Source organism: Muscardinus avellanarius, assembly GCF_963383645.1.
Source record: "Muscardinus avellanarius genome assembly, chromosome: 22".
NCBI lineage: Eukaryota > Metazoa > Chordata > Mammalia > Rodentia > Gliridae > Muscardinus > Muscardinus avellanarius.
In genome coordinates, this window is record NC_137808.1 from 7,880,771 (window position 1) to 7,896,846 (window position 16,076).

The 16,076-nt window shown below is 51.5% G+C and overlaps 1 protein-coding gene across 8 annotated transcripts in view; it reads left to right on the top strand.

Annotated features, from left to right (window-relative positions):
- ATP2B2 (ATPase plasma membrane Ca2+ transporting 2) overlaps positions 1-16,076 on the top strand; it is a gene marked incomplete at both ends in the record, with an annotated part of 95,204 nt that overhangs the window by 49,320 nt on the left and 29,808 nt on the right. For 4 of the 8 annotated variants that reach the window (XM_080718058.1, XM_080718057.1, XM_080718059.1 and 1 more), the window contains 4 exons: positions 2,627-2,668; positions 3,829-3,987; positions 6,051-6,265; positions 10,653-10,895. In XM_080718058.1, coding sequence (XP_080574184.1) covers positions 2,627-2,668; positions 3,829-3,987; positions 6,051-6,265; positions 10,653-10,895 — 659 coding nt within the window. The remainder of the gene's footprint in view (positions 1-2,626; positions 2,669-3,828; positions 3,988-6,050; positions 6,266-10,652; positions 10,896-16,076) is intronic. The other 4 variants (XM_080718060.1, XM_080718062.1, XM_080718063.1 and 1 more) reach the window with 1 other exon arrangement.

Here is a 16,076-nt window from a genome sequence, read left to right on the forward strand (position 1 = left end):
GCAACTTAGTGAGACCCTGTTTCAAAAAATAAATAAATAAAAGCCAAGCATGGTGGCGCATGCTTTTAATCCTAACATTTAAAAGGCTGAGACGGGAGGATCGCAGTTCGTGGCCAGCCTCAGCTACTTAGTGAGGCCTTTTGCAACTCGGTGAGACCCTGTTTAAAAATAAAGAATAAAAAATAGGACTGAGGGTGTATCTTGGAGGTAAAAATGCCCCTAGGTAGTACTGCAAAAAAAAAAAAAAAAGGGTAAGAAAAGAATAAAAAGTAGGTGTGGGGTAGAATGCCCCTGGGTTCAATAGCCCACCTGGGGCCAGAGCTGGCCGTCCCACCCATTGGGGCTGGGCGTCACCAACTGGGGCAAGAAGAGACCAAATAAGTCCCTTGCTTCTGAGAAACTAGGCCATCTGTGCCGAAGCACTCCCAGAACGTAGCCCCCCTCCTCCAACATATGCATTGTGATTATTTCTCTGGCCACGTGATCCCCGTGGCAATAAAAGAGGAAATTGCTAGCTGAGTCTAATGGGCGCGTGCACCGGCTAGCGCATCTGATAATATGCAATGCAAATAAAGGCCCCTTTGAGCCTTCTAAAAGAGACTATTGAAGCCAAGTCCTCTGGTGCCCCTTTAGCCTAGTTAGTAAAATTATTTTAAGAAATAAAAATAATTGTCGCTCATTCCTGTTTGCTCTATAAAAAAGTTTCCCCTCTGTTTTGGTGCGATTTCTTTTTTTTTTTTTTTAATCCAGTAGGAAGAGTTTCACAATAGACTAATGGGGTCCTTTCTCTCTAAACCCCAGAGCCCCTGTTCCTTGTTGAGAGGGGTGGCAGGCACAGCACCCCGGGAACTCTGGGCAGAGGTGCTGGGCTGGGGGCCAGGGAAGCTACTTGTCCCTAGTCACAGGAAGAGCCAGCGCAGTGATGGGGACAAGCTAGTCACACAGCTATGGGGTCGTTTTGAGTTTGTTCCATCAATGCAGGCTACCTCTGAAGGCCCCTCTCCTCAATTTCCCCATCTGTAAAACGAGTGCGATACCAAGCCTTCCTGCCCCGCCTTTTTTTGTTTGTTTGTTTATTGTTTTCTGGTATTGGAGGTGGAACCCAGGGCATTCTGCCACCAAGCTACACCCCCAGTCCAGTCCTATTTTATTTTTTTATTTGGAAACAGGGTCTCACTAAATGGCCGAGGCTGGCCTCCAACCTGCAGTCCTCCTGTCTCAGCCTCTCTCAAGTTCTGAGATGACGGGCCTGTGCCACCACACCTGGCTCCAGCCAGCCTTTTAAATGGCGGACTCTAAGTCATGCAAGTGTGGATGTTGTGAGGGTGACCTGGGGGTACTCCGTCCCCTGTCGTATAAAGGTGGAAGTTGAGGCTGGGAAAGGGAAAGCCATGATCTAGCTGGTGACCCGGGGGAACCCGGCTCCAACAAGGCCCCTCCCTGGGCTCCAGGGGTCCTCAGGAGAAGAGACGCCAGAATGGGAAGTGGGTTCATCTCTCCTTCCTCCTGAGAACACGCCAGCCACCTCCTGAGCCTGCTTCTCATCTGTGAATGGTACAAGACAGCAGTTCCTTCGTGGGAGATGCCGTGGGCAGGATTATATGAAATGGAGAGCCTGAGCCAGACACCAGGTCGGCCTGGCAGCAGACATCCCAGAGTAGACGGCCTCAGACCTCCCGAGTGGCCCAGGCTGCAGGGCAGCTCCAGCTGAGCTGTCCAGGCTGGGGGAAGGCGGGTGTCCTGGGCGAAAATCAGCAGCCACCTGTGCCTCCACGTTGGCCAGGGCTGGGGAGGATCCTCCAGGTCGCCCCCTTCCACTCAGCAGACAGTATCAGCCCTGGCATGAAATAGGGTCCCCGGGGGACTACTGACCACTGACCCCGCCTAGCCCATCTACTGTGGCCTGAGACACAGAATGAGGGGGTCAGTAGCTTCCTCTTGGGAACCTGGACTCTTCTATGAAGCCCACAGACATGCTCAGGGCCCCTCAAAGACTAAGAGACTGGCTAAGAGCCCTGGCTCACTTTGCCCTGGTCACTCTTTGAGACATTGGGCACGGGATCACCCATTCAGTGGCTTCAGATCCCTTCAGAGAGGCAAAGAAAATGGGGAATTGTCCCTCTTACAGCCAGAAACAAAGGAACATGTTGACCTTGGTACCTTGTCCAAACTCCTCTCCATTCTAGAATCTCTCTCTCTGTCTCTCTCTCTCTGGCTCGCTCTCTCTCTCTCTGTCTCTCTCTCTCTCCCCCCACCTCTCATTTATGGGAATCAAAAAGAATGTAACTAAAAAAGTTCCCCTTCTTCCTCCCAGCCCACAAAACACATGGCCCCATTCAGTCCTAAAAGGCTCCATGTGGAGCCCAGGATGCTCCTCCTTCCTGACAGCAGACACCGTACTCCCAAACACAGTCCTCTCTGCAAAATGCCCAGGGCCACGACCATTCCCACAGAAACCCTCTGTCCTGGGCCCCCTAGAGAAGCGAGGCCCAGGCCTGCTCAGGGCCCCACACAGCTCCTCCCCGCCTCTGTCTGTCACGTGAATGTCTGTGGCCTGTTGCGTCTTCGTGCTGACCGGCCCGTGCTGTCTGTTCTCTGTCGTCTGTTAAAATTCTTTGTCGTGTAGGTAAGATGCAGGATGGCACTGCGGACGGCAGCCAGAGCAAAGGTAACCCTCTGCCGTGACCCATCTCAGCTCCCACGGCCCCACCCCACGGCACCAAGAGCCCCCCGGAGGCAGGGGGCGGCTGGCGAGAGGCAGGCCGTCCGCGCCCACAGCGGGGAGGGGGGGCCTCACATCTTTGGCACGATTTTCCTGGTGCCAAATAAAAAGATGGCACTGGTGAGGAGCAAGGGCATTCCGGGGCCAGTGTCCCCGCGCCCCCGGCCCTCAAGCTCCACTGTCCATTTGAATTGGTGGTGGGGAGGTGCTGGGATTGAACTCGGGGGCATTCCGCCTCCGAGCTACACCCGCAGCAATTGGTGTTGGAAACAGGGTCCCACTAGGTTGCTAAGGCTGTCCTGTCTCGGCCTTCCGACTCCTAGGATTATAGGTGTACGCCACCACGTCCGTCTTGAAGCTGGCTCCATAAGATCCTTACAGGTGTTAGGGCCACTGAGGGGCTGGCCCTCCAATCAGCCCCACACCGAAGGGGCCACACTGGCTAGGATGGGGACTTGGCACCTGTGCCTGGGGACAACTTCTTTTACATTTTGTTGCTGTTGTTTTATACTAGAAGCTGAACCCAGGGGATATTGTACCTCCAAGCTAAGCCCCTAGCCCTATTTTATTTTATTTTGAAACAAGATCTAGCTATGTTTCGGAGGCCGGCCTCAAACCTGCGACCCTCCTGTCTAGCCTCCCAAGTACTGGCATTACAGGTGTGCACCACCATACCCAGCCTCCCTCTTTTACCTATTCAGCTGGCCCCGAGGCTGTGCAGGGAAAGCCAAGCCTTTCTTGACTGACTGCTGTAGGGTCTGTGGGTTTGTTCAGGCCCTGAGAGGAGCCCAGCTCTCTCCTGCCGGGAATCCAGGTAGAGCCACATCAGTCCCTGCTGCGTCCCAGACTCCAGACCTGAGGCAGCAAGAGCCACTGGGCATCAGAGACTGGCTGGAAGAAGCGGGTCCCCATCCCGGCTCCCATGCCAGCCGTGCGGGGCCCTGCCGGGCAGTGGCACCTCCCCTGGGCAGGCAGGGTGGGCACCAGCATCGGCGCCCCGCGGACTGACCTGCACGCCTGTGTCTGTGTGTGCGTGTGTGTGTGTGCGCGCGTGTGTGCGTGTGTGCGCGCGTGTGCGCGTGTGTGCGTGTGTGTGCCTCCCGCAGCCAAGCAGCAGGACGGGGCGGCGGCGATGGAAATGCAGCCCCTGAAGAGCGCGGAGGGAGGCGACGCGGACGACAAGAAGAAAGCCAACATGCACAAAAAGGAGAAGTCCGTGCTGCAGGGCAAGCTCACCAAGCTGGCTGTGCAGATCGGCAAGGCGGGTGAGTGCCGGCTCGGGGCCTGCTGGCAGGCTCAAGGGAGAGGGTCCTTCTGCCGCGTGCTGTGTACAGTGCTAGGCACTCAGCTCTGAGAACAGTAAAGCCAAACCTGCGCTCTGGCTGCAGGCTGCCTGGTTCTAGTCCATCTGTGGCGAAAACTTGGCCAAGTGATTTCCCCTCGCTCGGTGCCCCCTGTCTCCTCGCTAATGAAACGGGGTTACCAGTTGAAATGAGAGAGGACTGTGCATGCGGAGGACTTAACGATGTGGCATGCTCAGTGGCCTGGAATTCTAGGCAGCCCAGACTTCATCCTGGGACAGTGGGAGCCTTGGAAGAGGTTTGAGCAGGGGAGGGCATGGATGGATTGGGGCTTTAGGAGGACCACTGGCGGGGTACACAGAAAAGATAGAGAAGGTTAAGGGTTTGCCTAAAGCCGGGGGAGACCAGTTGGGATTCCCAAATGAGGGAGTCAGGAGCTACAGGTGATGGCTGGTGGCAGCCCCCTGGTCCTGGAAGCCAAGCCCAGCTGCAAGGTGAGCCCCAGCCTCCAGCAGAGCCTTGGCCTCCCCCCCACTCCCCGGGCGAGGATGCGGCCAATGCCAAGGCCTCCCCACCTGGCTGCTTGCTCCTCCGCGGCTGTCTCCCGGCTCTAATTATAGACACCACAGCGTGGGGAAGGGAGGCAAATTATAGGCTTGGCTGTCTATATTTAAACTCAGGGGCCTGGTGACAGCTCCCGGCTGCTGGGATCTTGGCTTCCCGCCCCTGTGACTGTCAGACAGGGACAGGGCTCTGAGGCTCTGCAGCTGGAGATGGGGGCGGGGTGCCACCGGGCCCGGGATTTCCTCCATCCCCACCGTCACAGGCAGAAGACGCCACAGGAACGTGGCACTGGGGTACAGGGAACTGAACCATCCGTGGCCTCCGAAGCCCTCTCTCCTCTCCGACCCCACCTCGTCAAGAGTGAGGTGCACGGTCAGGCAATCCTGGGTTCAAAGCCCACTTCTGCCCCTCTCTCGGGCTGAATTATCTGAAGACTTAGCAGAGATGGAGGCAAAGGGTTTATGGAGAGACGCTCCCTGGAAACCTGTGAGGGGAAGGGGTGCAGACCAGGGTTGGGGAAAGAGCCAGGTGCCGCTGTGATTTGTGGAAAATTTCTAGCCTCTGGACCCTGCGCTAGAGGACAGAACCAGCTTGCAGCAGATGCCTTGGGCTCATCTTCCACTGAGTTTTGGCATCAGATGGGTGGGAATCCCAGGCACTTCGGACCAGGGGTCTCCCATTTGCCCGGCACTGTCTCCCTCCGGCTGATATGCACAGTCTCTGCTGCGTCTGCAGCTGGTGGAAGATGGACATGCCCAGCTGGCAAGGGGACCGCAGGGGATCTGGGAAGGTCACACCAACTGTGTCCCCAAGCTGCAGCATCTCCGTGCTCTGTGGCCAGGGGAAAGACACTTCCCTTGTCTGAGCCTCGGTTTCCACATCCAAAAAATAGCCACCTGGCCAGGTGTGGTAGCACACACCTGTAATCCCAGTACGTGAAGGCTGAGATAAGATTGCAGGTTCGAGGCCATCCTTGGCAATTGAGCGAGGCCCTCCGCAACACAGTGAGACCCTGTTTCAAAATAAAAAGACAAGGGTGAGAGTGTAGCTTGGAGGTAGAACACCCCTGGGTTTAATCGCCAGTGCCACACACACCCAAAAAAATGTATGCCCCGTGGGTGAGCGAGTGGTCTCATCTCACTGCTGTGTGAAGCCTCCACGCAGAGTTCTCAGTATACTCACTGTCCCCATTTCTAGAGTGCCTGGAAGGGTTGGGCAGACACCTGCTGGGCACGCTCCATGCCTTGCTGCATCTGAGCCAGGCCAAGCCACGCAAAGGAAATCTGCGTCCCCATCGCACGGAGGCTGTCTGAGGCTCGCTGAGGACCCGGGGCTGCTCCAGGTCACTGAGCAAGAGAGTAGCAGAGCTGAGACCAAAGCTCGAATGGGCTCGACCCCAGAGCCCCTCCGCCAAGGGCCCCACCCCGCACGAAACCCTCTGAGCAGGTGTCTCTCGCGTCTAGGTCTGGTCATGTCAGCCATCACGGTAATCATTCTGGTGCTGTACTTCACCGTGGACACCTTCGTGGTCAACAAGAAGCCGTGGCTGCCCGAGTGCACACCTGTCTACGTGCAGTACTTTGTCAAATTCTTCATCATCGGCGTGACGGTGCTGGTGGTCGCCGTGCCCGAGGGGCTCCCTCTGGCCGTCACCATCTCCCTGGCCTACTCTGTGAAGGTGAGGGCAAGAGAGCGGGACCATCGAGGGATGCAGCTGGAAGCCGTGGGGGCCCAGGCGATCGGTGCCAGGACTGGGAGATGAGCTAGGCATGAGCGTATGTATGCAGGTCCCCAAAGCTGAGAATCCTTAGGAGGCCTGGGGCAAGCCCAAGAGCCAAAGGGGCCCCCAGTATTCAGCCCAGCCAAGTGTTGTCTGATGGGATTACAGACACAGGTTCCCAGATCTTCACAATGTTCTTACAAGAAGCCAGAGGTGGGCATGGTGGTACACGCCTGTAATCCCAGTGCATGGGAGACTGAGACAGGAGAACTGTAGGTTTGAGGCCAGCCTCAGCAATTTGGTGAGACCCTGTTTCAAAACAAAACATAAAATTGGTTGGGAGGCTGAGACAGGAGGATCCTGGTTCGCGGGCAGCCTCGACTACTTCATGAGGCCCTTTTCAACTCAGTGAGACCCTGTTTAAAAATAAAAAATAGAGCTGGGGGTGTAGCTTGGAAATAGAATGCCCCTGGGTTCCATCCCCAGTAGCGAGAGAGAGAGAGAGAGAGAGAGAGAGAGAGAGAGAGAGAGAGAGATATGACTCAATATAAATTCTTCAGATTTTTATTAACAATCAGCTCAACCTCTGAAAAATAAAACGGCTACAGGAGGTGTGGCTCAGTGGCAGCACATTTTCCTAGCATGCTCAAGGCCCTGGGTTTCATCCCCAGCACTGCAAAGAATAATAATAATACATAAAATGGGGACATCACAGGCAGAAACCCATGCATGCAGCCCAAAGACGGCGAGTCTGAGGCCCTGAGGGCCACTCCCGGGTTCTCACGCCCTGCTCGTTTCTCTCTCTGGCCTTGGGATTTTCCCCGCCTCAGAGGGCCCGGCTCTGGGCTCCTGCTGCCAGGCGTCCTGATGCCGGGATGTCACTGCAAGGGTGGAGATGTGGTCTTGTTTATAAGTAAGGCATTCACTCTGAGAAACTGGCAGGGCCGTTGAAGGGCACGGCGGGCGTCAGTTTCCAAGCTGGAATTTGGGCTGGACTCTCTGATGTAATTTCATCCAGAAAAGAGATCTCAGGGCAGGTGCCAGGAAGTGGCAGCTCTGTGTAAAGTATATGGCCCTTATCGTCTTCCCTGTTTTAGGCTTCTCGAAGAAACTCCATCCCACAAACCAAAGCCCAAACAGGTCACAGCACGGTGCTCCTCGAGGGCCCCGGGGAGCATGAGGGGGTGACACGCACGTGGTCAGCCACCCTCTCATCTGGCTTCTCCTTCAAAGCTGCACAGAGCTGGAGTAGGGGAATCTTAAGCAGGCAGTTTGAGGCCACTGGGCCTTCTGCGGCTGACATGGCGGCGCCTGGTGCCTCCGCTAGTTTTAGGTCTTATTACTGAGCTGTCACTTGGTGAACTTAGCAGAGCACCCAGCCCAGGAGGAAACTCTTCCTCTCTGAGCCTAGACTTGGGAGCTGTGGTCAGAAGCACAGACCAGAGCCCGGCGCGGTGGGCACACTTGTCATCCCAGCATTTGGGAGGCTGAGACTGGAGGGTCGCGGTTCGTGGACAGCCTCAACTACTAAGTGAGGCCCCTAAGTGAGACCCTGTTTCAAAATAAAGAATAAAAATAGGGCAGGGGGGTGTAGCTTGGAGGTCGAATATCACTGGGTTCCATCCCCAGACCTGCAAAAAATAAAAAATAAAACAAAATAGGGCTGGGGGTGTAGCTCAGAAGTAGAATGTCCCCTGGGTTCTGTTCCCAGCACCACACACACACACACACACACACACAAAATAGACAGACTGGATTGGTATAAACAGAATTTGAGCCACACAAGTCATTTTAAATTTCCTAGTAGCCACATTCTGCAAAAAGTTGAAAAGGGAACAAGTTAACTCTAGAACTACAAGTTACCTAATCCAGTACATCCAAATTGTTATCAACCAACATGTAATCGACGTAAACATCACAGAGAGATTGGGCATGGTGGGACTTGTCTGTAACCTCAGAGCTTGGGAGGCTAGAACAGAAGGTCACAGGTTTGAGGCCAGTCTCAACAACTTAGGCCCTCAGCAACTTAGCAAGAGCCTATTTCAGAGTAAAACGGGATTGAACCCAGGGGCACTCTACCACTGAACTACACTTCAAGACCATTGAGGGGGGGGGGAGGGAGGGGGGGGAGAGGGAGAAAGAGAGAGAGAGAGAGAGAGAGAGAGAGAGAGAGAGAGTCCAGTAGCGCTAGGGTATAGCTCAGAGATAGAATGCCCTTGGGTTCAATCTCCAATACCACACACACACACACACACACACACACACACACACACACACTTACGTAGATAATTCTCTTATGTGTCTTTTTGTATAATGTCTTCAAAGTCCAACCCACCTATGTTTATGTTTCAACTCGGATTAGCCATGGTTTGCCTACTTTTTCAAGTGCTCAAAGCCGCGGTGTGTCCTGTGCTGAGCAATCCCGACTGGGAGGTTCTTAAGCCCAGTAGACAAACCCTCTTGCTGAGGCCTGATGACATGGTCTAGACTTCAGACTTAAGCACAGCTGGGCTCAGACACCAACCTCAGCCTCAGCAGGTGTGCGATCCTGCCCCAATCACTTTGCCTAGTTTCTTCAGTTGCCAAAATGGATTACTGGAATCTTCTCAGGTCACACAGGATTCTTAAAATATCTGACTCTCACTAGAAAGTAAATGTAAAAAGCTTAGCTGGGCGTGGTGGTGCATGCCTGCAATCCCAGTACTGGGGAGGCTGAGACAGGAGGATCACAGGTTCAAGGCCAGCCTCAGAAAGTAGTGATGCTTTCAACAACCTAGAGAGACCCTGTTTCAAAACAAAAAGTAAAAAAGGGCTTGGGGTGTAGCTCAGAGGTAGGATACTCCTGGGTTCAATCCCCAGTACCACATAAAAGGGGTTCGGGGCTTTGCAGACTGTATGGTATGTTGTAAATTCAAATTTTATCAGTCATTTAACATATATTTATTAATAATATTATCGCAAGTTATAATAGGAAAAGTCAAGAGGCATATAAGTATTTATTTACTTATTTATTTTTTGGTGGTACTGGGGTTCCTGGAAACCCTTCTACTTCTGGGCTACACTCCCAGACCTATTTTTTTATATTTTGGAAACAGGGTCTCTTAAGCCAGCGTGGCTGGCTTCGAACCAGTGTGATCCTCCTGTCTCCGCCTCCCAAACGCAAGGATTACAAGCGTGCGCCACCATGCCCGGTGGCATGTAAGTATTTATAGTACTTATCTTTTAATAACTTAAAACTCTTTTTTGGTACTAGGGATTGAACCCAGAGGTACTCTACCTTTGAGTTACACCCCCAGCCCTTTTTATTTTTTTATTTTGAAGCAGGAATTTGCTAAATTGCTGGGGGTCTCAAGTTGCTGAGAATGGCCTCAAATCTGAGATCCTCCTTTCTCAGCCTCCCAATACTAGAACTACAGGTATGCATCATTGTGCCCAGCAATTTGTTTATCTTTTCCACTATTTTTTCCATAAAGAATGTAGGTTACTTCTGAGCCAGCTACAGTGGCTTTGTAATCCCAGTACTCGAGATGCTGAGACAGGAGGATTGCAGGTTCCAAGTAATGTCTCAAGACCCTGCTTCAAAACAGAAACTAAAATGGTCTAGTGGTGTAGCTCTGAGGCAGAGCGTCCCTGGGTTCAAGTTCTATTACCACTCACAGAAAAAAAAGGGGGGATGTAGGTTACTTCTGTAACTCATTAAGAAATGTAATGGGGGCTGGGCGTGGTGGCGCACGCTGTAATCCCCGCGCTTGGGAGGCTGAGACAGGAGGATCGCACAGGTTCTCAGCCAGCCTCAGCTCCTTAGTGAGGCTCTCAGCAACTTAGTGACACCCTATTTCCAAATAAAATATAAAAAAGGTCTGGGAGTGTAGCCTGGAGGTAGAAAGCCTCTGGGTTCTACCCCTAGTACCACCCAAAAAAAAAAAAAAGAAAGAAATGTAATGAGTTAGTCTTTATTTATTTTTGTGGTGCTGGGGATTGAACCCAGGGGCATTCAGTCCCAAGATACACCCCCAGCCCTTTTTAGTTTTTATCTTGAAATAGGTCTCACTAGGTTGCTAAGAGTCTCACTATTTGTTGAGGCTGGCCTAGAACCTGCGATCCTCCTGTCTCATGCTCCCAGTACTGGGATTAAAGATGTGTACCACCAAGCCCAGCTTGAATCAGTCTTTTGAATGGTTGAAATAAGTGAAGGGAACAGGCCATACACACAAAGCAAGCCCGGGTATAAGAAGCCGCAGTGACCGCCTTTGACACGCCCGTAGACTGCGGGTTACCCCAGGGCCCCAGAACCCCACTTCCCACTCTGTCCTCATGCCACCCTCTCACCTGTGCCTTCTCCCAGAAAATGATGAAGGATAACAACCTGGTACGCCACCTGGACGCCTGCGAGACCATGGGTAATGCCACGGCCATCTGCTCGGACAAGACGGGCACGCTGACCACTAACCGCATGACGGTGGTGCAGGCCTACGTCGGCGACGTCCACTACAAGGAGGTCCCCGACCCCAGCTCCATCAATGCCAAGACCATGGAGCTGCTGGTCAACGCCATCGCCATCAACAGCGCCTACACCACCAAGATCCTGGTAAGCCTGTGTGAGCACGCATCCTCCGCTGGGGGGATCATCGTCCCAAGGACGCGGGAGGACCAGGCAGGTTGATCAGTCAGAAGCCTGTCTTCTACACCTGCTGCTAGATCCTGCGTGGTCAGATAATAAGCAGTTTGTTTCTCTCTAACTTGATATCCTGATAAACATCGATGTAGAGCCGGGCGTGGTGGCGCACACTTGTAATCCCCGCACTTGGGAGGCGGAGACAGGAAGATGGCACAGGTTCAAAGTCAGCTGCGCTGGTTTAAGAGACCCTGTTTCCAAATAAAAATATCAAAATGGGTCTGGGAGTGTAGCGCGGAGGTAGAAGGGTTTCCAGGAACCCCAGTACCACCAATAAAAAGTAAAAAATAATCCCAGCATTTGGGAGGCTGAGACTGGAGGATTACGGTTCACGACCAGCCTCAAATACTCAGTGAAGCCCTCTGCAATTCAGTGAGACCTGGTTTCAAAATAAAGAATAAAAAAATAGGGCAGGGGGTATAGCTCGAAAGGTCAAATACCCCTGGGTTCCATCCCCAGACCCACACACAAAAAAAAAATCGCTGTAATATTTGGGTGGCCAAAAAGAAGAAATTTTTGTTATTGATTAGTAGCAGTAGTAGTAGTAGTTTTTTTCTTTTTGTTATTATTAACAAAAATTATTATTTTGTTTTATTATTACTAGGTGTTTTTTCCTTTTTGTGGTACTGGGGATGGAACCCGGGAGCATTCTACCTCTGACCTACACCTCCAACCCTATTTTATCCTCTTACTTTCAAACAGTATCTCACTAAGTTGGAGAGGTCCTCCCTCTTTTATTCTTTTATTTTCAAACAGGGTTTCACTAAGTTGCAGAGAGCCTCGCTTAATAGCTGGGGCTGGCCACGAACCTGGAATCCTCCTGCCTCTGCCTCCCAGGTACCGGAATTACAAGGGCCTGCCACCATGCCCGGCTAATTGTTAGTTTTTCAATCTTGCCGTTCTCACACACACACGCACGCGCACACAGTAACTTTTGTTAATCTGTTATTGGTGCATTGCAATTGTCCATCAGAGTGAGAGTCAGTGATACACTCGTATACGCGCATAACATTATTATTTGGTCTGTTTTCCTTCTCCCACCCCTTCTTTCCCATCCCTCCTCCTTTCCCCAGTCTCTTCCACTATTCTACTGGTCTCCTCGTTTTGATGAGGTCCTATTTACTTATTTATTTGAACTGTAGCTTGAACCCAGGAGCGTTCTACCTCTGAGATACACCTTCCGCTATTTTCTACTTTTGTTTGTTTGTCTGTCTGTTTGTTTGTTTTTAAACAGGGTCCCTCTAAATTGCCGAGACTGGCCTCAAACCTGTAATCCATTAGTCTCAGCCATTGAAGTACTGATATTACATGTGTGTGCCACCACGCCGAGTTGCTATTTTTTATTCTGTGTTTTGAAACAGGATCTCACAGCCAGGCATGGCAGTGTGCGCTTGTCATCCCAGTACTTGGAAGGCTGAGACAGGAGGGTCTCAGGTTCATGGCCAGCCTCACCTACCTAGTGAGGCCCTCCACAACTGAATAAGATTCTGTTTCAAAATAAAGAATGAAAAATAGGGCTGGGGTGTAGCTTGGAGGTAGAATGCCCCTGGGTTCCATCCCCAGTACTACCGAGAGAGAGAGAGAGAGAGAGAGAGAGAGAGAGAGAGAGAGAGAGAGAGAGAATATGAAAGGAAGGAAGGACGGACGGACAGGGTCTCGCTAAGTTGCTGAGTCTGTCCTCGAGCCTGCAATCTCCCTATCTCAGCCTCTCAAATACTGGGCTTGCAGGTACGCCCACCACGCCCAGCGTGTTGATAATAAAAGCTCTCTGTCTCAGCCAGGCTGCCTGGCCTCGTCATGCTGAGATCCCTTTCTGGTTTCGAAGCACAGGTTACTCTTGGTGCTTAGCCAGCATCTGGATGGCGGGTGAGGAGCCAACCCGGAGTTCCTCCATCCAGATGCCCGTGGCGCCCAGATGTAGGCCATTTCTGCCACGCATGCAGCTGGGTGGCCAGCTGAGCTGCTTTTGTCTCCCTTCCAAATATGCCCGAGCCCTGACCCTCCCCTCCTGCCCCGAGCCAGCTGTAACCTTCAGAATCAGGTTGGGTTTGTGGGAGCCACCGAATCGGGAGAGAGTGCATGAGTCGGCAGAGCGGAGCCCGGGGCTGCTGCAGGCAGGAGGCGGCCCCTGCCTCCCTGGCGCTCTGCGCCGCCCCGCAGCACCCTGAGCAGGCTAAGGAAGACAGATCAACAGGGGGAAAGTAGGTCGGAGAACATGGAGACTGGCCAGAAACGACGATTTTTTTTTTGTCTTCTTTTCCCCCAATTTGGAAATCAAGAGAGATGGGCAATGCTTTCTTTATTCAGTTTCCCAGGCCTTCCTAAAATAACCAAGATGCTGTGAACGATTTCGTCCTGCAGATGTGGCAGAGAGAGGAGTGGGTGGTTTCCAAAACTGGTCTCAGGTGACAGGGGCGGCCTTCAGGGAACAGCCCTGCAGGATGGTGGGCTTGGATTGTAACCTGTTGACTTGCAGCAAAAAGGGGCTCACCCCTTACTGTGTGTGAATATAAGCAAGTTTCATTTCTTTTCTCTCTCTCTCTCTTTCTTTCTTTCTTTCTTTTTTTCTTTCTTTCTTTCTTTCTTTTTTTTGGTGCAACTAGGTATTGAACCCAGAGGCATTCTACCTTCGAGCTACATCTTCAGCCCTATTTTTAAAATATTCTTTATTTTGAAACAGGGTCTCACTAAGTTGCAGAGGACCTCACTCAGTAGCTGAGAATGGCTGTGAACGTGTGATCCTCCTGTCTCTGCCTTTCAAGCGCGGGGATTACAAGCGTGCGCCACCATGCCCAGCGTCTTTATTTTTTGAAACAGGGTTCCACTGAGTTGCAAAGGGCCTGGCTAAGTAGCCAAGGCTGTCCGCAAACCACAATCCTCTGGTCTCCACCTCTCAAAAACTGGGATTACAAGCGAGCGCCACCATGCCTGGCCCAATGAGCCCTCTTTTAAAGTAGGGTGAGCCTACAGTGCTCGTCCACATCGTTCAGCTGAGGATGGTGCCTGCAGAGCAGAACTGATGAGAGTGTGTGGCATGTTTCTGAAAACATAGACTACAGGAGAAATATAAATCTCCCTGGAAGCCCCCAAGGTGGCTCAGAAGGAAGAATTACCTGGCAGGGTGGTTTTCCTGAATAAACCAAATTCACCTAGTTAGAAACCCCAAGTCCTCAGCATGCCTCATGAGATGGCCACCAGGAGCCCCAGGAACTCCCAAACAGCAGGAAGGAACGAACCTAGAGAGGTGCTGCCTCTGAGCTCCCCCAACCCTCTTGTGTTTATTTCATACATTTTTGTCGTGAGACAGGGTCTTGCTAGGTTGCTGAGGCTGGCCTCAAACCTGTGAGTCTCCTGTCCCAGGCTCCCAAATACTGGGATTACAGACATGCACCACCACACTGCACTCCCTAAAGCCATTTCCCTATACCCCCTTGGGAGAATTGTCACATCACTATTACCACGGTTTACCATGCCGTGGGGCTTGTTGCTGTGTTCATCAGCTTTTTGTTGCTGCAGTAAATTGGCTTCTTAAAAAGAAAAGGCCCCACTGGGTATAGTGGTACACACTTGTAATCCCAGCACTTGGGAGGCTGAGACAGGAGGACCACACAGGTTCAAAGCCAGCCTCAGCATCTTTGTGAGGCTCTTGGCAACTTAATGAGAACTTCTTTCCAAATAAAATATAAAATAGCTCTGGGGACATGGCCTGGAGGTAGAAGGTCCCCAGGTTTTATCCTAGTACCAAAAAAAAGAAAAAAGAAAAGAAAAAGCGCCTTTTGGCTCACAGCTTTGGAGGCTCCACAGTGTGTCAGCCCCATTGCCTCAGGCCTGTGGCATCACATCATGGTGGGAACTCATGGTGAAGCAGAACTGCAAACCTCTCACCCGGGATACAAAGGAAATAAGAGACTGAGATCTCATGTTCCAGCCAACCTAAAGACCTCCCATTAGGCCACACCTCTTAAAGTTCCTTCCTCTTCCCAAGAGCGCTATGCTGGAGACCAGGTCTCTAATGCCTTTGGGGAATGTTTCAGACCCAAACTATGGTAGTTACCGTGGAGTTTGCTTGGATTCTTTTCCTTTTTCATAGTGATGAAATATACATAACAAATTGTATCACGTTGGTGTGTGTGTGTGTGTGTGTGTGTGTGTGTGCATTATGGGGGATTGAACCTAGGGGCATTCTACCACCAAGCTGAACCACAGCCCTTTTTATTTTTTGTTTTGAAACAAGGTCTTGCTAAGTTGCTGAGACTAACCTCTAACCTGTGATCTTCCTGTCCCGGTCTCCTGAGTACTGCAATTATAGGCATGCACCATCATGCCCCCACTTTACCTTGGCCACTTTTAAATGTTCAGTTTAGAGGTCCTAAATACATTCACGTGGTTATGCAAACATAACTATGTTCCATCCACAGAATTCTCATCCTGCAGAACTGAAACTCAGTTCCCATTCAGCAGTGACCTCCCAGTTCCCCTCCCGGCTCCCGCAGCTCCTATAACAACCACTCTGCTCTGTCCTGTGAGCTTGAGTCTTCTGGGCACTTCATACAAGTAGAACCATATGTATTTGTCCCTTTGTAGCTGGCTTTCTCCTTAGCAGAATTTCCTTAAGGTTCATCTGTATGTGTCAGAATCCCCCCCTTTTTAATACTAAGTAATACTCCACTTCATGTATAGGCCACATTTTGTTGATCCCTCCATCCATCGGTAGACACTTGGGTTGCTTCCCTCTCTGAACTACTGTGAATAATGAATAACACTACTCTGAACGCGGGCATGCACATATATCTGAGTTCCTGTTTTCAATTATTTTGGATATAGACCCAGAATGGACTTGCTAGATTGCATAATTGTTCTGTGTGTAAATTTTTGAGGAGCTGCTTTGTCAATTGTGTCTGCGCCATTTTATGTTCCGACCAACCATGCACAAGGGTTCAGATTTGCCCATGTCCCTGCCGACAGCCATTGTCTCTCCCAGTGGGAGGTAGCATTCTTGTATGTTTGTTTTGTGGTACTGGAGGTGGAACCCAAGGACATTCTACCTCTAAGCTACACTCCCAGCCCTATTTTATTCGTTATTTTGAAACAGGG